Raw genomic sequence first — 25,124 nt, 5'->3', positions numbered from 1 at the left:
TTTCGCCTATGACCTCATGCAGACAATGAATTTGGATCACAGAAGAACACACGTACCCACGACGGTGATGCTGAACCCACATCGTCCCTGGTTCCCACTCTTGTCAGAAGCCAAACAGAACACACTCGTTTCTCCCACCGGAAACTCATCGCCCGAATTCACAACATTTCCCAGGGCGTCTGTGCAGGTGACCTGAAGTTTGCCGTCGATGTTATCGGTGGCCTCTGGTAACGGAGACCAAATGACGGTAGCAACATCCGCACCCGAGTCCACGTTCCAGGAGCCGCTAGCGGGGCATGTCATAACTGGGGCTTTCTCATCTGTTAAGGAGAAAAGAATTACAATTTTTAACACAAGATTTTGTCCTTATCCATGTCCCACTTTATCATCAGTGTGGGACTTACACAAAAAAAACCTTCGTAGAATTACACTCAGAAAGTCTTTTTTTTCCGTTCATAGCTGTATCATTGTCACTGTTTAGTACAAAATACCACCTACCTATGCTGAAACATCAAGTGCACCGAGAAAAAGTGAAACACACTGTAATTTTTTAAGCTAGTTTTTCGCACCATTTAGCAAAATAAAACTCTAATAATAACTTTCCACAAGGCATAGATGTGATCAAGAACAAATATGTAGCACAAGTCATGTGGAGGGCCTCCATGCATGATCTGTGGGGATAATGCATTGGACAGAGAAACTTGGAACCCCCATTGTTCCATGCGTCATTGCCTTGTTTGCAGGCAAGTTTGTACCCTCTCTTCAGATCTCTTCAAACTCGGTGAGAACTTTTCAAAAATAATGCAGTCATCCGACGCCACTTCCCTGGTTGTGTAAGAAGTCCAGAGAGAGTTGACAATAACGGCGGCAGAATGATTTTCAAGGTGGGGAAGGGAGGGAGTTGTGAGATCATCAGGCATCAGCCATAAACAGTAACCCTGTAGGGACCATGGAATCATGGATCTACTTTTTGGATTCAGAATGATTAGGGTTAATAGGCTGATCCATTGAGCCACACCCCATTATTAGACCTGCAAAAAGGGGGGGCGGGGGACTATACCTCCCCCTCAAAAAGTGGGGGTGCCACTGCCTCCCCCCTTCTGCCATCAGTGGTTGACAACTTCAAAGTAGTTTCTCAAGAAACAAGCAGTGTTTTCAATCTCAGATCTAAGTCTTTTTGGATAGTCATTTGTAGAGATAATATCAGGATGCAAGATTCTTCTCCCTATTAAAACATTCAGCAATGTAGAGCAATATAAAGCAATGTTAACCATGTTCTTTATGCCAACAGCGTAACATCTTCCACTCCAGGAAATGTAATTCTTGCATAAACACATGAAAACTGACATCCTAACTATCAGGGGCACTTTTTTTTTATCTCTTGCAGATACTTTTGATGATTTACAGTGCAATTATCAGCTTGAATTATCTGAAGCTGCTAACGCACTGGCCAAATTGCAAAACCGTTTCGTGCAAGATACAGACAAAAATTATGAAATAATTACTTGTTCGGCCAGTTACAGATGTGAAATGAAATGAGCATATTTATAAAGGATCGTGCTCTTAAAAGTCGAGATTGGCTCCAAATTCTCAAGGAGTCAAAAGCAAGCGTATACACTACCTGTGACTGTTACATTGAAGATGCAGTCAGACACTGAATTCCCGGTGCCATCACTGGCTGTGCACGTCACAAAGGTAGTCCCAGAGAACCAGCTTCCAGATGTCCGGTCACACACAATATTCGGCTCGGCCCCACTGTTGTCCACAGCTCGGGGGTCGTCCCACGTGACCACGGCCCTGTCTTCACCACTTCCAGCCTTCATAAAAATATCCGGTGGACAGCTGACAAAGACGGGAGGGAGGTAATCTGCACGGAAAACGAGTCTATTTCAACACCTCGATCAATTATTGTTGGTAATTCATACAAATTTTGGCAAATCTGCACTCCTACAGTAACACAACATGCAGAGCCTCCCAGGATAGTGTTGATAAAGATGCATGTGAACTTCCTCAAGCAGATGGTACGTGAAAAATCACTTCTTAAGGAACCTAAAATGGCTTACAGGGAAAAATATTATACAAATTATAATAAAAAGTCTGAATTTTCTCAAGTGACAGATGAGTCTTGCTGACCTTATAATGCAGTGGCACTGAATCATCACAGTTGGAAAGTGATTTTTGTCAGGTGCAACTCTTAAGGCTAATGAAATTAGATTTATTGTTTCTCATCAGTGCCTGCAGGTGATTTTGGCCCCACATCAAAAAATCTCACTATTCATTTTTGGTTAAAGAAAACAAAAACAGCAAGATTTGATGGAAAATCCAACTTCCAACATTGAAAGTTATGTTACAGCAATCCCAGTCATCAGAACACAAACAATCTGAAGCCTGAATGCTCGTGGGCACCCTGTCAGCCTAGCAGGGCACCCAGTGGTCAATAAAAGTCAAAACAAGCCCAAATGGACACGGAAAAATTCAAGCCATGTCTGAACTGTGCGTGTCCATCCAGCTGCAATCCCCGGTCTTGCACCAAGACTTTACCTCAGCAAAATCAACAACCACACGTGACAGAGCGACATAGGTCTTATGCATGTGTAAAGGGTATTATTTTTCCATGACCAAAACTACTGAATAATGACAAAAAAATTTCAAAAACCCTTGACGAGAAACAGTAAATCATATTTCATGGGCCAAATCCCGTGATGACGAACATGGTTCAGAACTGAATGTTTTGAATGGATTTTCGGATAAACTTAGCTATGTAGACTTTAATCAAATGTTACCGTTTTCAGACTTTAATCAAATATTACCGTTTTCACATCGTATGCCTTGCCACCCTTTCTCACAAATACACGGCGGTGAATCCCCAATGAAACATTCCTCACAGTGTGGAGGACTACCAACACCTGAAAAGCATGAACTCCCATCGTCAACTGTAAAACAAACAAACAAACAAACACAATAGAAACCAACAGATAAAGAGTCACTGATGAAACGAAACAAGGGCTGTAGCCTAGAGTCTTGTGGAATTGTCTCGAGTAGGCTGTAAAGTGCACATTCAGGAAGGTTTTGGGTACAGTTATCGGATAATAAAAGGATTGAATTCAAGTTAGCACAACAGAAAAGTTTCTCTTAAACAAAAGCAAGCTTAGCAAGCATGGATGGCGATTCAGGGAGGGGGCAGATATGGGGGCAGCAGGGCCTGTGTCCTCCCCCCAGGGCCATTTTAAACCCTCCTTCCAACAGTCTGTGAAAAGCTCCAAAATGTAGCCTCAGCCCTCAGAAAGGCCAAAAAAATCCCAATTTTGGGCCCATGAAAACAAATTCCCCCCATTCAGTTCTGAATTTGCTTTGGGGGATCGGACTTATACCTCTATGTTACTCGTTCCTATTACTAGGCCATACATCATAGCACATGGAAAATGGCAAGTTGAAAAACAGGCTAATTAGAACCCCCCAAATTGCCTATTTTAACATTTCAGGCCATGACCAAATGTTAAAAAAAGACAATTAGGATCTTAATTACTTGGATTTACTCTGGAACGGGTAAGTAACGCAGTAAAAACTATCCCTTGATGTAAATTCAAAAGTTAAAGTCCCAGTTTGACATGCCATCTAACTTTCCACACATGAACGCACCCACTCCATTAGGAGAAAACTTGCCCGTGATAAAACTTCTTACCAACGTTGCATGACGGTCCCTCCCAGCCCCGTTCACAACGACAGGAGACAGCAGGGCAAGTATTGCCACAACCATCGGATGGGGTGCTGGGACCGGTGCACACGGTTCCATCTTCGACTGTCAATAAATCATCATTGCATATATATTGCGAGTTTGTGTTCTAAATCCTCAATCCAACCTCAAATTTTCTTGAATCCTTGGATCAACATTTCAAATCAGAGGTGGCAATGGTCCCAAGAAAGGTTTGTGAAGAAGTTATACACTATTTAACCACAGTTGTGTAACCAACTTGAGGGGAGGGGTGTCATGTGGCTTTAGGGGATTTCTCCTCTGCACATAGAATGCAACTGGAGCAATTTCCCCCACCACATGTCAAACTTAGGCATTTGCTTCCTACAAGGGGTCCAGTGGCTTAAAGAGCACCTCTAAGGAAAACACATTTTCTCTGATTTTATCTGTTCAAATAAATATGGAAGCATCCAAATCAAACGCAGTGTCATTTATCTTCAGAGCTCAACTATAACAAGCTAAAAAGGGCTTTTTTCTGTTCACGCCAAGATGCAAATTCTGAATACTGATTGCGTCATTTGGAGAAAATCCATTGTTTAGCATGCACAAGGGTTTATCAACTATGAACAGGGCGAGGGTTCCCCTCGTTTTCTCAGTTTCCTCCAAGCAACGTAATCTACCATGCTGGCATGTTTAAAGAATACTTTATATAAATGCTCTAGGAGTACATACTTGCACAATCGATGCCGGTAAAACCCTTGAAACAGGTGCAAGTTTCACCTCTACAGACGCATTCATTCAGATCACGAGTACAGTTAACACCGTCGCCTGCATGAAGGAACGAAGACAGGTTGCGACGACTAATTAACGACACAGGTAAATGATCTTTAAAGTCACTGTAATATTAAAATGCCAAATAAATTTTACTGAATCCCACTAGAGATTTGGGTGCAGATTTGCTGGGCAGAATATAAGAGCGGATACTTGTTACGCACTGAAGCACAAGTGATAAGTCAAACATTTCAGGTCATAGGAACTTCCTGCCAAAAAGACTGCGAAGCAAGGTTGCAGGAAGATTTCACTTGCACCAAATGCAAATCAATGCATTCATGTCCCTGAATGGTATGAACAAACAGAGGTGGCAGCAAGTCATATTTTGCAAGTCTAATTCAGGTCACAAGTCATCAGGTCCAGTCACAAGCCAAGTCACAAGTCACTTGGTCCAGTCACAAGTCAAGTCACAAGTCACTTGGTCCAGTCACAAGTCAAGTCACTTGGTCACAGGGCAAGTCAAGTCACAAGTCTGATGAATATGGTGGCAAAACCTAAAGAGACAAAGCCATAAAATTTTTCGTTGGTGCGATTTTGTAATTGTGTATTCCTATGTGTATGAAAACTACATCCAAGTGTGGGTTAAGCATACATACTAAAAAGTTGGTTTTTTTATATGTAACTTGTCCACCATACTTATCCAGACATGCCAGAAAATCAAGGACAATGAGATTATCATGGCGTGGCGGTCCCTCCCTCGGCCGACCAAACAGGCGGCCGAAGAGGCGACTACATAGCGGGACGAGTCCGTTTAGGGGCATAGTCGATCAGGCGCCAGAGCTAACGGCCACATACCTTGGAATAACTTCCATACTCTGTGAAGACGGTTGGCGAGGGGGCGAGAACCAGGGGGTTCGGTGTTCTGGCGAAATCCTCGGCACACGGACAAATTTACACTTCGCGCCATTTAATGATACACAGAAGTTCCCGGATATCCGACCGTGAGCACGAATACACGGCTAGCACGACTCAACTCTCATTTTGATGATCAACACTTCCTCCTAGCATTGATGATTCCTCTATGCTTCTAGAAAGGTTAATCCACTGGGGTAAGTGAATTCTAAATTCGTGAACTTGCCCTAAAACTGCCCCTTTCACTCTGACAACACTGGCAAGTAACGCGCAGCACGTGGACCTTTTACGCCCGCTCACCAGCCAGAGGGCGGTAACTAGACTAGCACTCTTAATCATCAGGAGGCGTCAGGCCACTAGACAACTCAACGTTATTTTTTGAATAATTATGGGATATAGAGAACCAAAGTGAATTGAGTACTGACGTGAATACGTCACGCGCACAATTAGTGTGTAAAAGGCATTAGCGCGAGAACCATAGCGCGAGAACCAACACGCGCACGTTCCCCATTCCTTTGCACTGCACTTTCTGGCTCACAATGACGTCACACTTCGGTATTCCGGTTCGTGACGTTAATGGCTGCATCCGAATCTGTTGTCTAGAGCTAGGTCTAGGTATTCGCTCCATTGGAAATGTGTGGAGACGTGTGGACAATAGACCTAGCCGTAGCTCTGGGAGCCTGTTTCGGGCACGGCCTTCTTCGTCACAAAAGCGGACGCGCCACAGGCTCCAATTGGACGATTGCAGAAGTTGCGCGTTAATTTCCGGTTCCATGGTTCCACATAACAACGGCGATCAGTGCATGTAACTCTATCTGCAGTGCATGTGCAGTGGGCGTGGTTTAAACTTAAGTGACGTCACTCTGACGAACTGGAATTGATTTCGCACTCAGCACTTTTCAGCATTTCCAAAGGCATCCCACCGAAATAAAATTCTTGTAGCCTCACCCCTCAAAAAGGACAATAAAGGTTACACGAAAAAAGAAACGTTTGCCCCTTCCCCAAACAAAATTTGTTTCCGGATTCGCCCTTGAGTATAGTGAGCTCAAAAAGAACATCAGGCTGGACGTGGAAACAGAATCATTCACAAAAGACAACAACATTTTCACGCTATAAAATTGCATATTGTTCCTATCTTAGGCTACAGGTATTACTCTCAAGAAAGCTTATGGCCATCTTCTCATCAGAGGCTATAGAACAACAACAACTATAGAAAAAAACCCTCATAATTTAGTTTGAAATCACACCGAGAAAGCCCGGTTCAGGGGCGGATCACGGGTCGAGGGGGGGGCGGGTGGCGCACGCCCCCACCTTTTTCACCATTAGATAAACAAAAAGAGAAGAAAAAGAGGGAGGGGAAGAAACAAGGGAGGGACCTAGTCCCATAAGTCGTGAAAAAAACAGTCCTGCTTGCAGTTACCCAACCTCCCTAGTTTTACGGCTGCGACGCTGACATTTTTAGTTCACGCCCCCATGGAAAATCCAGGATCTGCCCCTGAGATTTGCCTCGAGAGGGGATTTAGCGCGAGTTGTGGGGAATTTAACAGGCGTACATTTCAGGCCTTTTCAGCATATAATACTGGCATACACCTGCATGTCAAGTACAAGTGCATACAATTTTCGTACACTCACTATTTCTAAAGGGAGATTAGTCCATTCGGCTAAGCGTTCGTATTGTGTGTTTGGGTTATGTATTCAGCAATATCAAGAACCAGAAGATTTTTTTCCACGTGAACAAAAACAGCTCAACAGGAGATTTCTGTGTAAAGCTAAACAAAAAAGCCTCAAAGCATCTGTCCCTGTTTTAATATATCTAGCGATCCAAAAGGGAGCCTGATCTCAAATCCATAGCAGTGAAAGTTCCAAACCAATGTGTGGCCACCGCAGCTCGACTAGGCCTGCACGAGAGCCGGGTGGGGTGAGGTAATCTGGGAAATCCTTCACACGGTGAAATGTGTCGTTCTTACGTTAAATTGTATTAGTGGGGCAGCATAGTGAACCTATTGTGCATTTTGTGATAAAAGCACCAAATCTGGGATGGATATAGACTAACACAATATAAACAAATCTGGATATTGGGGCATCTCTGATTTTGCTCTTCACAGCTGTGGCAGCCATTTTTCAAAATGGCGGCCAAACTTTAAGATCAATGTACGGAACCAAGTTATTCAAAGGGCTTTGACTGCCTCAGTGGGGTAAATTGAACAATGGAAAGCTCTACAATACTATTTGTTGTGATTACAAACAGTAATTGGACAGTAGAGGCTACCAAACAGCCACTTTAGTAGCCTAGTATACAGTATTGGGATGAAAATTACCGTAGAGCCATGACTTAGCTATCGTGTGCATTTGCAATGTTTACTTACTCATTGAATCTACTTTAAAGCATGTTAGTGAAGCTCAGAATCAGGGTTGTTTATTCATCATTGTTATCCACAACAAAGTGGTTGGAAAGTATCGAGTCCTCAAAGCATTTAACAGATCAGTCAACAGATAATATGACCGTACCATTCAATGTATTGGGTACAATTCAAAATAAACTATCGTGTCTCAGTTCTAATCAGAGTCGTAGACCTTAACAATTTTACATCAATGTGCTGTTACTTCAAAACTCTTTCATTCATCATTCAACTTGAGTTAATATACTCTCAGAAGTTTAAGCCAGCTGACTTCATTTTTGAGAAATCAAGCCTTAAAGTTCTGTGTAACAATTTTATTGATATTATACCAAATTGATGACTGACTGAAAGATTACAAATTAAAATTGTAATGGCACCAAACAAGAATTACACAAAATCTCAAATTGGCCAAAAATGGAGACTATTGTGCTGTTTTTTTCTAAAACAAACTCGGAGACATGAGTCGCTGGGGTTTTCCTAGATTGCATCACACATTGTTCTTACCGACTCCGACTTTAAATTTGCAAGTACTCGTCTCACTGCCAACGGTAGCGTTGCAGGTGACCTGTGTTTTGCCCAACGGGAACTTGTCGCCCGGACGGTGACTGCATGACACTTGGACGAGGTTACCACCAGGATCTTGGGCCTCGGGAAGGGGGAAGTTCACGGCTTGAGGAAGTTCTCCTGCCGCCGGCGTGATGTAGTTTCTACAACTCGTAAATGTCGGGGCTAAATAGCAGAGACACACAATGGCTTATCAACATTTTCTCAATTGAAGAAAAAATGACTTTCAAGTCAACGACGTTAGCAAATCGTGAAAGATTAGGCCCCCTATGTACGATAAGTTGAAAAGATGTTTTCAAAATCACGGAAGAGCCAAAATTTTACAATGTCGTCCCACAATAGGGGAGTTGAGGATTCCTGAAAATATTTTGTAGAGTCTTTTTAAGAAAAAAATCACATTTTCCCACTGGACAGATCAAAACCTGCATATCCCTTCTTTGTGGTACCCAGTGGCGTATACGCCACTGGATACCACAAAGAAAAGATAGCATCTAATATACTTACGTTCTGCCTCAATCACAAACGCCATGGCGAGGACACACGCCACCAGCATGCAGGCTTTTCCTCTCAAGATGTCCATGTCCACAAATTTTGGAGGAAAATGAAGACGACAAATTCACACGAGTATGTCAAGTCCAGAGCCTGGCTGAAACCTGTTCATCGTGTTCCAAGACTGTTTCAATAACAGGCAATTACGTTTTATCCTGCTATGAAATACAAGAGTTCTGTGTATTGCGACTATGGGACTCTTTATGAAGTTCTTTAAGCATCGGGTATCCTGAAGTATTGACAAAATTATTACGCCAAGACTTCAACTGAAAAGGAAGCCAGCAGCAACCCTACCATCGGAGCGAGGCTATAGTAAAAAGTCACCCATTTAACTGGCCGCTCCCGTACTCTGATTCGCTTTTGCAACACTCATTTAGACATCAATTGAAACGCCAACTACGAGTGAGGGGGCCTCACCTAAACCCACCAGGTTTTAAGAATGTTTCAAGTGACAACCTGTTAATGTTTAACCTTTGGAAGACTGCGCCAAAAGGGGGTGCCGTATTCGCGGTTTCACAATTTGTACAAACAGAATCAATCTGCCAGTTGTAATACAGCTCTTGATCAAATAAAATGCAGTGTATTTTTTTGGATGGGAGAACATCGCAACCAGCTTGTCGAAAGATTAAAAAGTGGGTCGGGCATTATTCCGAGATATAAAAATGGTGCACCTGGTCGGTTACACTTCAGTGAAGCATTTTTTCTATGTCGCATAACCTGATTTCAAACGATTGGATATAAACAGCCAACCGATAAGTAATGGCTCCTTTCTGCATTCACGCAGTCAACTCGGTGCTCAATGGCGTAATTTCCTCTTTGTGTGATTAATAACTATAACTTTGGCTAATAAGTTAGAGTCATTCAATATCGTATCTTGGTTTTGAATTGGGTGGGGTTTCAAAATGAGGATTCTTTTCTGAAATGATTTTCCATTCTTAGTTTTCATCTGTAAAAACTCTCTCTTTGAGAGGGTGGTGCCAGCACCATTTCCTAAGTGTTAGCACTTTCAATTAAAAAAAAAAAGCGGCAACCTGTCTCGAGGTAAATGCCCCCGTCCCCTTTCCCCTGCTGGATACGACAGAAGTACCCAGTTATTAATCCACTTCTCAAGTAAGGACTACGCGTGATGTGTTCATTTCTACCCTCATTCTTTCTGCCCAGTGTTCGATTTGCTGTTGCTGTATATGGGCATCGAGGTCCCGACTTCAAAGTCTCGTGCGAAAAGGCTGCAGGTCAGCGATTTTCTAACTTGAACGGAACATTGAACTATCTTCCACATCCAGACCTTTTAAATTCCACTTTTTTGTTTATCTCTCTCTTTTAAACCATGGCAGTGCCGACACCCCGCTCGCGTGGTTTTTCATTATACGACCGTCTGGGGCTACACCATATACTTTCCTAAGGGAAAACTGTGTTATTGCCAATCTTGAAAGGAGACTAGTCTTCACGCCTCATGGAAGCTTCTCCTATAGTTGATGAAATATTGGACGTTACTTAATTCTCTTTGAAAAAATCCTCAAGAGCCACGATTGTAGCCTTTATTCAGGTCAACTTTCTCTAGCGTGGAAAGGCGGGAAGGTTTTGATGGCATTTAGCAACGGGAACTCCAATCAATATATTCAACTAATTGAGAAATCGCAACAGAAATCCTTGGGAATTGGTTACAGTGATAAATTCGAGAATCGGCATTACTATTCTACCAAGGCTAGCCCCACATAATCGAAGGAAATACAAACTAAGGTTTATCACTGCATGGTCATCAATTGAAATTAACTGACCTGCACTTGTTATTTAACTGACAACAAATAGATCATTTTGATGATTTATCGTGTTCAGAACATGTTGAATTATAAGTCATCTTTTCTTCTAAAACGAAATCTTAATTAAGATTAACGATACTGAACACTTCAGAGTAGACACGCAATAGCGCGATAAGAAATTATTCAGAAAGAATTTGAATACAGATACCACTGAAATTACCTGTTGACAAGTGTCTTGTTCGTTAATATCTTTACAACCTGTCACTTTGAAAAGAAATACAAAACGACCGGAAAATGATTAATGGTTCCACCATGAAGTGTCGAAAAGAACGAACACCCCGGTGCGAATCATTTTGTTGGTTAATCTCTTGTTCAGCCCGTTGGTATAGAGTCGGGCCATGTCAACAGTGTATTATCGCAGGGTGCCCTGATTAATGTTTGAAGTCTTCAGTAGCAACCGGGAATGATGCCGACTGAACAGCGATAATTTTGGCCTTTTTGTCTGTGGGAAGTGGATTTTCATAGCATACCTCAATAGATAAGGGAACGCCACCCAAAAGCTAATTGTGAACCGATGGACAACTCATTTTTCTTTAAAGAGTTCGCTGCACTTCTTGTTACGGAGGAGGGCTATTGACTTTGGCTTGGGAAGCATGTAGGACGACACACAATGGACCACTTAATGGTTGCTTCTATTACCAAGCAAGCGGCTAGTTTGACGTCGAGATAATCGGTTTCAGATCGGTCAAAATTATCTGGAAAAAAATGATGGCTCAATCAAATACAAACCACCACGGGATGGCTAATAAAACGGTCGTTGTCCATGTCATTTGCGCACACAAAACGCAGAGATTTATCAGATAATATCGGGTAATTAACTGTGAGGGATTTCTCGTCAGAAGAAAAAAACTGTAACGAGCACTGGAAATGCAGTAGTTATAGGGCGGAGGATATATGCATTGCCGCTTTAGACTTCTCTGTTATCGAGCTTTTTTTTCTGTTGACGTTTGAAATAAATTTGTATTTGCGGTGATATTTTGAAAAGGGCTCCAAACTTTTGTTTATAATTTTTCGGAATGACTAAATCACTAATAAAAAGCTGCTGGGAGTGCGCAATTTTACACTATTATGTTACTGGTATACCCAACATTTTGATTCCTGTAAATGACGATTTTGATACAAAATAAGGAATATTTTAATGTGAAATCTGTGATCAAACGAAACCATAGGCATACATTCCGTTATACTCATGATGGAAGAGGTAATGAGCTTCGTGGGGGAAGTCTATAAGGGGCGTTTGTTACCTGAAAACTTTTTTTAAAGAAAGAACAGAAAAGGCGAAAAATATTCCAAATCGCCATTTTCCTTGAAATTGCTTCAGAACTGACGCTGTTTACTGTTAATTGCTCAGTTTGTAAACTGCTGAGTTCCCCTCCCCCCGGAAAAAGCAACGACCCCTCCATGTCAACGTTTTACAGCGAAACAATTGCACTGCTTAAAACAAGAGCATTTTATCAATTATATCATATTTTCATGCAGCCATATGGAACCAATAGGAAAAACAAAAAGAAATGTTCCGCCTGCCCTCCCGCCGAAAATATGGCTCTTGGTCCGTCCTTGGCAAATTTCCTTCTTCCCTGTTGCTAGATCATATGTGAATATGACACTCACGTAACACACCCGAAATTACGACCCAAAACACTCAACGCTTGACGTCATTTCAAAATGGTACAATTTTTTTTTTTATCCTTTTAGTGACAGCTAGTCCAGGCCCGAAAGCAGGATTTTTAAACATGAAAACTCATTAACTTGACGTTAAAGGGAGTTTCAAAAACGTGGATGTTCTCCATTTTTGGAGATGTTCTAAGGCAACAATCGCATATCCTGACAACGGACCAGAAATCATACAAAATCACATTATTCTAATAATGTGATGAAAATATTCGCGAACTACGTGCCATTCTCTATAATTCAACAGCAAAAAATCTAAAACTAATCGAATTATACATGTGAATTTATTTTTGAGAAAGTTCAAAAACGAAAATACTTTAAAGTACATGACAAAATACTTCCAGAATGCTTGAATCATTTCAATAAAATTCAGGAAATATTAAAACTAGTTGTAAAAACATCAAGAGCCTCGGCATCTAGCATGGTTGCAATATTTGTTCGAATCCACAATAAAACTCAATTTGTAGTTTTGTTTTCCAGACCGAGACCGACTGGAATTCATGGTCGTATACCCTTCGCATACCCCCTTTCGCGGTTAGACACAAGATGGTTGAAGTAGAACAGTACCCGTGTAAACACTTGAAAAATCCGGTCAAACATTTGAAATGTCCCCTGTACAAACTGTGGGTGTAAACTGAACAGTACAGTGGCTTTGTTCGAATCGACAGCTCTTATCACGAGAAGAAATCTGAGTAACACAATTTAACAAAATAAGGTGTATTCAAGGCTGAGGTATACGAGAGACGGAGGCGAACTGGTATTTACACATGACAGTAAAGGCAGTTGGATATTGGACATTAGACACTCGCATAAGTTTCTCCAGCGAATATCCAATTTTTTTTGGAGGGAAGGATATCGGTAGACCGACGACACAACACCTGGCTGCGGAGTGCCGAAGTTGGAAACAGATCTGATGGTTTGGCCGCAACAGCTGAGGCAGTCCGCATCTAATTGAAATGGCTGGGTTAATGTCCAACACCCTACCCCCTCAAAAATGGGATATTCGCCAGCGAATATAAATATGGCTGTCCAATGTCCAAGATTAAACTAACGTTAGTGTCATTATATACAAAGGAAACAAGTACAGTTTTCAAGGTAGCTGTTGTTGAATCGAATCGGATAAGACCAAATGGAAATGAAAGTTTTAATTTTATCCTAAATTGAGTTACTGTTAACTTAGTCTCAATTTCAAAGAGCTGCTTAGCAGAAATTATTGCTGGGCAAAATTCAGCACGGAGACTAGTCAGAAGACGTACACGTGGTATGACTTTTTGGCTGGTAACCTTTTTCTGGTTATCGCATTTTTTTGTGCTAAACAAATCTCTGTTAAGGCAGCTGCACGAATTGGCACCTGATAGAATGCACTGATAATTATTCCAGATGGAATTCCGCAAATAAAAATATCAATTTTGTAAATTTTACAAGTTCTTGATTATGAATTATATGGCACTGGGGAGAAAATACTGAACAAATTAACGGAAAAATTTGGGCACTTCATTGGGGAGGGAGCGGAAAGGATGTTCACCAAATGAAAAACAAGAATCCAAATTCAAAAACATTAGAATTGGTTGAGGTTATATCCTTGGCCGAGTCCTTCATGCTTAAAAGAAATGACAAAAATCCATGGATCGATTTTTTTTCAAAGTCATGCCTTCTTTCATTAGCATGACCCTCTGGTTTCGTGCCTGAAAATTACACGTAATTCTTGAGTCTGAGCGCTAACGTGGAATTCCATCCAATTGAAAAAAAGGAACTGGCCTGTTGGATGAACTGCAGAATAGTGTGAACTGCAGAATAGTGTGAACTGCAGAATAGTGCGAAACCAAACAGAAAGGGAAGATATATTTGGGCTCAATAAAGTTGAGCAGTACAATAATTTTAAAATTTCTGTGTAGAATGCAAAACAACACGTAAGACATGCACGTTACCATCTAAACGTCCAATAACATTCCTATTCCATGCTTTTCATGCATATCACCCAGAGATGCGCGTAAAAATGAAGACAAAACGTGGAAACAAATCGCCGTTTTGAAAACCGAATTAGTGTTCAAACACTGTCCTTAAACCAAAGTGCAAAACTTATTACAGTGTGGTTTAGTGTAATTCGACCAGCAGAATGAGAAGCCATTACTGCGGTGGCACAAGGCTCGTGGACAGGTGGTACGCGCGCGTTACATGCCTCTTCGACCAATAGGGTGTCGTGATTTGCCAACTGCACGCGCGCTTCAAGCTGAAGAATGTGCGTGTGAGTGCGGTGCCACCACAGTTATGGCGTCTAATCGGACTAGTCAATATTCCTAAGTAGGCCTATATAATTAATTTGTTCTTCCTTTGATGGACCACCGTGCAGTGGTTTCTTAAGTTGGCGATCCCAACCATTCAACAAGATACTGTCATCATCATAGTTCTTAAGTTTTGTATTATGCGGGGCTTTACATTACTCTCTAACCAGACGTATGCAGCTGGATTTTTTTGGGAAGACTGTCCTTTAAAAGTAGTCCCGTTCCTGAAAAGTAATGGAAATGAAGAACTAGATTAAAAATGGTGGAGCCAAAGCCGAGTTCCCACTGAAGGAACGTCTGCTATATGTCCATGTATGCCACCAAAATAGCCAGCCAATCAGAGCAGACTTTAATTGACTGGTCAGCTGTTGGGGGACCCTTAGATCAAAGACTTTAATTTTCATTCATTTGTTATTATCAGTGGAGTTTCCCTAATGGGAGCTAATTTTCCATTTGACTCTTCTCTGTCTGGTTCTCAAGTTTGACATAGCTTCAGTTTAAACCACGCCCCACTGCGCATAGAGTTAGATGGAATCTGGAACCATGGAACCAGAAGTTAACGTGCACTGAAGGGTTCATCCAATGGGAGCCTGTAATCAGGTGCACGTGCGCATATGTGATGAAGTCACTTACGAAGTCATTAACCTTGGATGAGATATGATAAACTAAAAAGAAAGCATTACGCTTTGAAAATAGAGAGCACTACTCACGGGCAAGTCATCGTTTCTGTTGACGGACAGCTGGGGACGTTGTATCTTGTACTGTTAGAATTCAAACACAAGACTACCATTTACGTTAATGTTTGTGTGCTAGTTTTAGCAGGGTATTCCGCTAATATTCCGCGTATTTCTGTTACATGTAATTTCTCGGAATAACAAACTTCTTTAAAAACCAAACAAGTAAACGAGCCTAACTTAAACAAAACATGTGGCAAACTGCTATACTGATACTGCGCAGAAAAGTAATCTCGGTATGCAGCATAAACCAAAGTGGTAAGAAGAGCCACCTAGGCAGAGACACGCTCCCCCCCTTTGGGATTCTTCCTTGAAGAAACTAATTTTAAGGCCGGTTTGTACTATACAGACGAATGTAAAAGCAAAACAAGTTTGACGTCACGGAAGATTTGCAAGCCGCTCGACTTGAAATGTGCTCGACTTTTGCAACTTTGTAGCACGAATATTTGATCTCGTGTCACAAATTCCCGGTTGTGCTCGCTTTCGCGCAAATGAACCGGCCTTTACACGAATGATGAACACCATTTTGTTTTCCAGAGCTGGAATTAACAATCAGGCAGATACACTGCATGCGACTTCAGAAAAAACCACGAAGCAGGAGGGTCCAATCACAGGCCACTGAAGTTTAGTTGATCTTCGATTCGGATATGAGTTTGCACGCAGAATGTTTGTCTCAAGCACAGAGTCTCTAGTTTTTTTCAAGCTGCGTTTAACGTCTGAAAATTCAACTGAACCCACACATTCGCTTGAGAAACCGACGTGAATGTCGGATATCTACCTGTTCCCCCATTCACCGTACAAATCCGTTTGAATTTTGAACATTAGATAACAAACTTCAGTCATGGAAGCTATCTTACAACGAACGACAAGAAGCCGTTTACTACAGCACTTGGGAGGTAACTACGTCATTACTGAAGTACTCTGTTGATGATTAAAAAGCCACATGGCACGGTCATCACTCACCATTTTTGTTGGGTCGACTGCGCTGACCATCGGGATCATCTCTGCGTCCTCCTTGGATGGCACGGCCAGGTTACCCCAGAAGTATGAGCTCCTGGCCTTGTCGCTCGTGTCCTCGGCCTGGTCGTTGTTACCGGTACCCGTCTCCCGTTCGCGGTCTCTCGCTACCGAGTTCTCGTAGCGGTTCTTCCCCGGGGCCGCCGCCCCCGAGCTGGAGCGGGACACACCGACGCCGCCGCCGTTGCTGTAGATGTACGAGTAGGGCCGAGTGGTTTCGACGACTGGCACGGCTGTCTCGCCTTCGACTTGCTCCTCGGCGACGGAGGCGGAATCACCTTCGAAGCCTTTGTTGTGATGCGCCGCCCGGACTTCCCCTTTCATTTCGCTGCAAGAAGTAAACACATAATCAAGACAAAAACACCAAAGAATTCATAACACAACACACTCATTTCACAGGATCAAAGACAAATGCTTCATGTCTAACAAAGGATTTGAAAATTCAAACCGGTAATGATCCATATACATACCGCACACCATGATCAAACCTCACTTCAAACAAGCACCCTTTATGAATAATGTATATATCTTATAAAGAAACGGACAGAACTAATTTTGCCATCTTCACTTGCAATATGGAAATTGTTATGAACTTTACGGCTTTTTTCCCCAAGTATGTCCAAACTTGTAACAGACAATGCTTTAAGAAAAATTCTCCTGCGCAAGCGCGTAAAAATGTGGAATGCGCAAGGTGGCCTAAAGAAAAAAAAATCGATTTGCTTTGCGAGGTGGAAGGAGAGCATACCCTTCTTCACTCTCATCGTCCTCCTCGATCCTCTTAGCTCTTTTTCTGTAAATCGCCACGCAGGAGATTAAGGCGACGACGAGGAACAGGAGCACAGCTCCACCGATCCCGCAGCCGACGTACAGCCACAGAAGTTGTACCCTCAGCTGGCAGTTGACACCGAGGTACATGAACTCTGAATTCTGTGGGCATCTATTTACAACAAAAGAAATCTTCAACATGCTGCATAATGTTTTCCTAAATAGCAGAGCTTCATGGCCAAGACCAATGATTTTTATCGCTCAAAATATACAGACCTCACAATATTCTAAAAAATTACAACCAAGAGATTTGTAGTTTGTATTCGTCCTACGACTATGCTTCTTGTCCAGTCGCGTAGTCGGGGTTCGTTCAGCAGTTATCAAGGGAAATTGCCCCATTTAGGTTCAATAATAGAATTATGTGGTTTGTTATAGTCAGCGAAAAAAAAAATTTTAAGGGATACATTTGGCAACACATTGCAAAAATAGTTTTATCACCTATATTTCCACCGTCTCAGTTTTGTCATTTGGTGATCCATTGTGCCGTCTTGATATGTTGCTTGTACCAGTGTCCTGATGTAGCTTTGAAAATGCCCTGCCCGTTGCATTCTGCCCCTTGGTTGCCCGGTTACATAATTATTCTTGGTACATTTAAAACGTTTGCCATTCTCCCATTCCTTTGTAGCAAGACCCTCTGCAGAACATTTGGCGTTCCTGGTCATCACCTCACGCCAAAACCAACAAGATTCTTTATAATTTCAATCGTCTCCAAAGAGAGTAAACCGTATTCACCAGGACTCAATTTGATTACGTTCCCTGAATCTATATTATTCAATGGAATGTTTCAAATTGGGGTGGTGCCAGACTATTTAGGGTTCCATACCTCACTTTGATTTTTTTGTAAATGTTGGTTAATACGCTGAGATACAATAAATCACACATTTTAAATTATCCATCGTCCTAAATGAAATGAATCCGTATTATACAATTTTTCCATTACCTTCATTTTTCACTCAGGTACCCAAACTAAAAAAGTCAACCTCGCTTTCAATTCAATATGGCCGACCTATGAACAAGGTCAGTTGCGAGGCAGGCACTCTTCCCTCCCTCCCTCTCCGTTGACTGAAGTTCCTCACGCTGCAGGGGAGCGGTTACTCCCTCTCCATCTCCCCATCCCCTTCAGCACATTACCCATTCGGATTCCTCGTGCCACAATGTACACGCCGTGCACCCACCTGCAGGACTTCACGCCGTCTGCATCCTGGCTGCACGTTCCGCCGTTCTGGCAGAAATCCGTATCGACTTTGCAGGCTGCGCGGCAAACGTAATAGCAAGAGTTGCCCACTCGCTCTTCAACGACTTGGAAACCGGTAGCACATGTCGGTGCAGTTGAACGACACGTGTCGGTCTCATCTGGAATCAGAACATTAATATCCAACTTTAAGGGAGAAAGCTACATCCTGTCTGCATAAGATTTTTTGCATATTTAACAGTATCATTGGACACGCTTTGTTGTGACTGAAAGTTTTTCTCTATGACAGTTAGGTACACCTAAAATACATCGAGGCGATATCTGCAAGGACATTTTGGACGGATCAGAATTTTAAAAAGTCCTCAGATGCTTTTTGGTTGTGGTTTTGTCTTTTTGAAAGTGGAAGATAACATGGGACAACATCATTATGTAACATCACTGCCTTGGCCATTCAGGAGGCGGCAGACAAGGTGGACCCTCGACTGCACAGGAATATGAACTCAACAACGGAAAACCCTGTGCAGGAAAGGTCGATCCCGAACTCTGTCATGGTTTAATTATTCTATTCTTACCTTTAGGTGCTGCACAATTCATACAATCTCTGTCTAACTCAAGATTTCCCAACTTCCCCGATGCCACTGCCGTGGCAACGGTCTCTCGATACAGATCAAAAGCCGACAGTCCTCTTTTTGATGGGGCCATTTTGCCGTAGTCATAGATGGCCGCGTGTGGGACAATCACGCTCCCTTTCCTGGCAAAATTAACCGATCAAACAAGACTAGTCTCATTTTTTTCTTTCAATGACTCGCGTTTCGCTTTTGCTAAAGCACCGGTGGGGATCGGTTTCATCATAACAGTGTGAACTCATTTACGTCGATATCAATCAAACCAGAGAATCATATTCTCTATCATTTGTTTAAGAACAAACAGAAAATTGTGCATTTACAGTGTTGCATTAAACATGCAGTGCATTTGTATCGATAGTAGAGGCTATATGAAACCACAATTTGGTCTCAAAGAAATGTTAGCTTCGCAAGACTCACTTTAAATCTCCTTGATTGATCTCAACCTGCTTGAAGCCCGCCAAACGTTCGTATTCTTTTTCGACCTATTGTGGAAAAAAAGCTTGAAGTCAGTTTTCAGACTGCATGGGTGTAAATCCCGGGGATGGGGTTATTTATATATGTCCTCCCCATACACACACGCTTGTTGATGTGGGGGGAATGGACTGTTGAATCATCCCCCCGCACACACTTTTTGTGTGGAAAAAAAATTAAAGCGGATTGTGATGAATGTTTCGGGCTTCCCAACGACCAAAATGTTTTCAATATCACTCAAAATGGGAACACGATTTTCAACAGCCATAAATATGCCATGCTGATGTTTCGGCATGAATGTAATGCATATTACAAATTTACATTTGTATCATGAACATCGCCCCCTATGGTCACCCCTGCGTTTCAAATTTAAGCTGGGCACGTCACCCCCCCACCTTTCCCCACCACACCCCCAATTTCCGGCACAAATTTACGCCACTGCCACTGCCTAATTTGAATACTCGAAAACTCAGTACAAATCGTAATTCGGAAGTTTTCAGACAATGAACAGCACCGTTCTTTGAGTCAGTCCTTTGAAAGTGCTACATTCAACATAATTAACAGGCACGGAATGAACACAAGACAAATCGCCAATGCAAACTAATCACATTTATTTTACACTCTGCATACCTCTGTTGTGAATTGCTCGACAAGCCCCACACAAGCCGATGAATTCGTGCCATTGCCAAGATCACATTCCCCAACGGATATCACTGAAATTTCGAAAACCACCCTTTTTTCAATTTCTGAAAAAGAGAAGGACGAGATGAAAACTGTTGAGGGAAGAGTCATGAAAGTTTATCGGAACGAGAGACGTGGAGATGGGATATCATCCGTGACATGGGGCGCTGTATTACTGGACTTCGCCTGAAAATAGATGGCGCTACTCCCAATGGCCTCTCGCCCATTGTTACATGACAAAACTGCTTCCCTGGCAAAAAAAGGCGAATGGGTATAGCACAGTGTACAATCTGCACCCATGGTGGCGCATCACAGTTCACTTGGCCCCTACAAACGGCAGAAGCAGCTACAATATAGCTAATATCACTGATATTTATACAGAGACGAATCTGGTAACTATGGTGACGCCATCATTTGGCACCAACCCAGCCAATGGTGATAAGCAATTGTGATAGTCATTGTACTCAATCACTCTTTTGTGAGTGGTCGCTTCGCAATTAAAAAAGCAACTACAATAATTTCCCCCATGAAAGAGGCCATGATCGCCAATCCAAAGCACCTCATCAGTGGCAGGGTTGGAGAGAGAGAAGCCGTAACACTCACGTTTAGTAACAGGTTCGGATCCAGGGGCAACAGACCTCATGAAAGAGGCCATTTTTCAAATACGGTAATGAGAGAATTAAAATTTTCGTGGTCTCTTCCATTCCCCTCCTTCAAGAAATTGTGCAAAGAGCCCGAAATGTAGCCTCACCCCTCATGAAATTGCTGCCCATGCACCACATTCCGGAGGGCTCTATACACGTTTGTAATCATTACTAAAAAAAAAACATCAATTACTAAAAAAAAGTGGAATGAAGATACAGGGCAGTTTTATTTCCGTGGTGTGAGACTTTGTCAACCGCATGAGTGCATTTGGGCGTCTAACGATGGCTACTGAAATGACTAGTGTACACTCCCTCTATGCCACATACGTAGCAAAAAGCCCGCACAAGGTAACGTTGCGTCACTCCCAAGTATAAAAATACTGCACCTCCTGTGCTTGTTTGTACAGACTAACTCTTTTGGAACACAAATAATGAGAGTTTGTAAAGTAGCACCGTAAATTGCAAGGCTATCCTTAGGGGTTTTCTTCTTCATGGTTATCCCCAGTGCGGGCCAGGAAACCCCCAAAAAAGACACTAAAATACAAGTATCCCTTCCCTTGACTTACCGACCCCAGCAGGAGGGTCCGGATATTCGTCATCAGGTACGGTAGGAACAGGCTCTGCCAAGGGATGAGACCAGAAATTGGCAATTTAATCTGGTACAAATAGAACACGAAATCTACGTACGAATAACATCACATTGAACGAGATGCACGAGTGGCTTCAGCCTATCAAGCAGAGCACATAAACACACACGTGCATGTGTGTATTTGCCTGCAACTGGGGACCCCTATTGATCCTCTTTTGTTTGTACTTTAATTTTTTTTAGAAGACCACCCATATATTTTGTATACAGTTGTCAATCGGGGACCCTCTGTCAATCGGGGACCTTATTGTCCTCTATTGTTCAGGGTCCCCGATTGAATGCAGAAACAACCTCAATTACACACCTAAAAACCCACCCATTCACATACCAAGTGTGGACATTCGTTTGTTCTCCCGTGGTTAAAGTAGGCCTAACTCGGGGAAGATGCTCCTCATCTCCCGCTAGGATAACTATTTTGAGCTGGATTTTTGATGGTTTTTTTCCTGGACTTTTCTTCTTCATTTTACCACGGATAACCTTAATACCCAGAGAGAGGGAAACATTGTGTGGAAGTGTGCGAGTCCACACAACGCCACTTCGCCCTCCATTACGTGGACCTCTTTAGTGCAGAGGTCCACACTATCAGTACGCCACGCCTGCACAAGCCAACAGGTGTTGAGCTGTCGAGCGCAACACCAACTTTAACTGACAATGGCATTTACCTGTGCAGGTACTCCCTGTCCATTCTTCTGTGCACTGGCAAGAGCATGTCTCTCTCTGCATTTCGCCGCCATTCTCGCAGACATTACCACTGGGACAAACTGCACAATGAAAAACAAAGGGATGTTTGACTTTCCAGGGTATTCCCATTTTACCTCAAATAATAAGCAATATGAATGTCGCTGCTGAGTTTTATTGCAGGAAGACCAAAAGTACGGCTTACGGTTGCAGAGTAGACCGCCCCACAAGCCGGGGCACTCACAGGCGCAGGTGAAGTCGTTTTGAAATGCTCCTCCATTCTTGCAAGACTCGCAATCTAATATGGCAAAGTCAAAGTACTTTTAGCTACTTCGCGACAAAGAGACTTACTGCAGATATCATTTAAAAGCTCTTCCCATTTTGTACCGATTCGGAGCTATAGGGGAGTGACGTCTCTGTAAATCCTCATTAAAGGGACGTCACACCATTGGTTCAGCCGTAATTTGGAAGATTGGCAGATTTAGGGGGCTGTAAAGTTTACTCACGTATGTTCGCCCTTCCACTTAATTTGTGCTTATGCGCTCAAATTCGGCAAATGGTCACTATCTGTTGCTTGTTAAAATGGCAACACCAGCCAGCAAACGACTGTATCAAAATCCATCTGCAGAGATCTTCAGCACTGTGTAAAAATTTGCCGCATTTATACCAGAAATATAATCAGGCTTCAGATTTCATTTTATGTGTCTCTTGTTAATCATAAGAGACATTTGGAAGAAAATTGGATTGTAACGAATTCTTCAGATTTTCAACGACTAAAATGCACTCAATATCACTCAAAAAGGGAAAACTATTTACAAACATAAATATGCCACTTGGAATACATATTATAGATGTACATTAATATCAGGAACACCAATCTCAATAAAGAGTCATATTTTGTCACACCCCCCGCTTTTCAGATTTTAATGTCATCCCCCCACCTTTCTCCGTCTCCGTGTCCCCTCCCCCCATTTCCAGCATAAATGTACGCCACTTATCTGTACACTTTCTAGACCATCCACAGCACTGAACAGAAGCGAGCAGGTGCCTAGAAACTACGTAATACCTGAGCATAATGGTGGCAGGAACCCTTCGAGACAAACACACTCGCACGTTGTGGCATTCTGGCCTGTTCCTTCATTTTCGCAGCCCTTGCAATCTGTCGGGGAAATGTCATTGCACGTGGGAACTGGCTTATCGTGTACATGGTGAAAAGGGAAAAAGGGAGGCTTGTGACGGACCCCACAAATTTTTTCATACTGCAGATCACTGTGAGGAAATATCACAGCACTCACACAGCCTTGCCCCAACTTCAGATTTCAAAGAACATGATAATTATATTTGTTCTCTTCTACCACTTACTAAATGAGACTATTTATAGACCAGTAAATTTAAAAGAATAAACTTTTACGAAGCCCACCATCACGAGTTTCGACACTTTTTACATGAGTGAACAATCTTGTCGAATCACGACAGCATGTTAAATTCTGCGGTTCATCGTCAATTTTGTGTACACCAGTATGAGAAAGCATCACAGTTATGTCATGTTCAATTTGGGGATCAGGTTTGCGAAGAGGTTCTTTCCTCACCTATCACCTCTGCTGCCCGGGTTCTATTGCCAGCTCGGTCCACGTGTGGATTGGGTTTTCACCCCTTACCTGATTCCGTGGGTTTCACCCAGAAATTTCTTGTATGGGCTTTTCCTCCCACAACTGCAACTGCTTCTTATCGTCTCCCCGTTAGATATAGGTGGATGGGTCGTTTGGCGTCTACCTGACGCGCCCTTGTATGCCATCGGGTGGATTACAGTTAACATATCATTATTGGACAGCGTATTTGAACACAAATGAATGAAAATTTGTGCTTAATAAAGAAAACATTATTATTGAAATCATATTCGACCTTCAGTTTGGCATCTGTGTGTATCCCGCTTAGTTTATTTCAACAATTTTTGTTTATCAAAAACACTTCAAGTTTAAAATAGTTACACTTTCTAAGCAGAACAGATTTAAAATAGAAAAAAAAATTATTTATTACATCTGCATGTTCATTTTAGGTTATTCGAGTTCGTGAGCACTTTGCAGGCTGAGCTTTTAATTTTTTCCTACTAAATGCATGGTCCTCAAGAAATGGCACAGACATTTCATGGGTTGGGCTGGAGTTAGTCAACTCTTAGCACGGGATGTAATACTGATTTTTACCTGAACAATTCCTTCCAGTCCACTGAAAAGGGCAGTCGCAGCTGCAGGTAGCGTTGTCCAAAGTCCCGCCATTTTCACACCGGGTATTTTGTGGACAATCTGAAATGTTGACGTAAACAACAGGGCATCGCAAGAGCCAATATCAATAATAACTGAGGTGTCACAGAATGAGATCTAGAATGTGCTTGTTTTATCTCAACTTTCACCGTGAAATACAAACTAAATTAAAAGCTGAAAGCACACGATGTTTGTTGAATTCTTTTAAAAAACGTTAAAAAATAAACAAGGGGGATATTGGGGGAAATGCATTTAATGTCAGGAGTTGTGACGTGTCACTAATTTTTGTGACTCGAGTCGAATCGAGTCATTTTATTGTACTGACTCGAGTCGAGTCATTAGGCAAAAAAAGTCGAGTCGAGTCAAGTAATTAGCTTGAGTCAATTCGAGTCTCCAATATTTGAACACAATATTATAAGAAAACATGAGAGAAAATCATTTTTGGCACTTTTAAAATTTACCTCTGAGCTTCTATATGTGGTCGCATCACATCTAACTCTTAATGATCGTAACACATAACATGCACATTATCAACCAACACTGTAAGTCACTGCGACTATTTTTCGCAAACAAGTCTGCTTTTATGTTTCAGACTCGAGTCTTATCAGCTTTCACCTGAGTCACGTCTTTTGATGTGGGACTCGAGTCGTAACGAGTAATGTGCTCGCAGTAACTCAAGTCGAATCGATTCAT

General features: G+C 42.2%; 2 protein-coding genes across 8 annotated transcripts in view; both read right to left on the bottom strand.

Annotated features, from left to right (window-relative positions):
- Nucleotides 1–9,297, bottom strand: part of LOC110991112 (hyalin-like) — a 41,764-nt gene extending 32,467 nt beyond the window's left edge. For 3 of the 5 annotated variants that reach the window (XM_022256291.2, XM_022256290.2, XM_087134865.1), the window contains exons 1-7: nucleotides 8,842–9,296; nucleotides 8,278–8,502; nucleotides 4,424–4,519; nucleotides 3,683–3,799; nucleotides 2,811–2,933; nucleotides 1,622–1,867; nucleotides 57–320 (exon numbers count right to left, since the gene is read on the bottom strand). In XM_022256291.2, coding sequence (XP_022111983.2) covers nucleotides 57–320; nucleotides 1,622–1,867; nucleotides 2,811–2,933; nucleotides 3,683–3,799; nucleotides 4,424–4,519; nucleotides 8,278–8,502; nucleotides 8,842–8,917 — 1,147 coding nt within the window. In that variant the 5' untranslated portion in view covers nucleotides 8,918–9,296. Of the gene's footprint in view, nucleotides 1–56; nucleotides 321–1,621; nucleotides 1,868–2,810; nucleotides 2,934–3,682; nucleotides 3,800–4,423; nucleotides 4,520–5,317; nucleotides 5,861–8,277; nucleotides 8,503–8,841 lie in introns of those variants that run through there. The other 2 variants (XM_022256288.2, XM_022256289.2) reach the window with 2 other exon arrangements.
- Nucleotides 9,298–12,355: 3,058 nt separating this feature from the next.
- The window catches only part of LOC110991076 (uncharacterized), a 31,998-nt gene continuing 19,229 nt past the window's right edge, over nucleotides 12,356–25,124 (bottom strand). For all 3 annotated transcript variants that reach the window (XM_022256213.2, XM_087134866.1, XM_022256212.2), the window contains 13 exons: nucleotides 24,375–24,473; nucleotides 23,240–23,332; nucleotides 22,379–22,471; nucleotides 22,158–22,256; nucleotides 21,416–21,469; nucleotides 20,155–20,270; nucleotides 19,471–19,535; nucleotides 19,000–19,178; nucleotides 18,411–18,588; nucleotides 17,156–17,347; nucleotides 16,357–16,738; nucleotides 15,370–15,420; nucleotides 12,356–14,883 (listed from right to left, as the gene is read on the bottom strand). In XM_022256213.2, coding sequence (XP_022111905.2) covers nucleotides 14,866–14,883; nucleotides 15,370–15,420; nucleotides 16,357–16,738; nucleotides 17,156–17,347; nucleotides 18,411–18,588; nucleotides 19,000–19,178; nucleotides 19,471–19,535; nucleotides 20,155–20,270; nucleotides 21,416–21,469; nucleotides 22,158–22,256; nucleotides 22,379–22,471; nucleotides 23,240–23,332; nucleotides 24,375–24,473 — 1,619 coding nt within the window. In that variant the 3' untranslated portion in view covers nucleotides 12,356–14,865. The remainder of the gene's footprint in view (nucleotides 14,884–15,369; nucleotides 15,421–16,356; nucleotides 16,739–17,155; nucleotides 17,348–18,410; nucleotides 18,589–18,999; nucleotides 19,179–19,470; nucleotides 19,536–20,154; nucleotides 20,271–21,415; nucleotides 21,470–22,157; nucleotides 22,257–22,378; nucleotides 22,472–23,239; nucleotides 23,333–24,374; nucleotides 24,474–25,124) is intronic.

Source organism: Acanthaster planci, linkage group LG03 (assembly GCF_054643075.1).
Source record: "Acanthaster planci isolate LZ-2023a linkage group LG03, COTS_SCS, whole genome shotgun sequence".
NCBI classification, from domain to species: Eukaryota; Metazoa; Echinodermata; class Asteroidea; order Valvatida; family Acanthasteridae; genus Acanthaster; species Acanthaster planci.
This window is presented reverse-complemented; position numbering and strand designations above follow the sequence as displayed.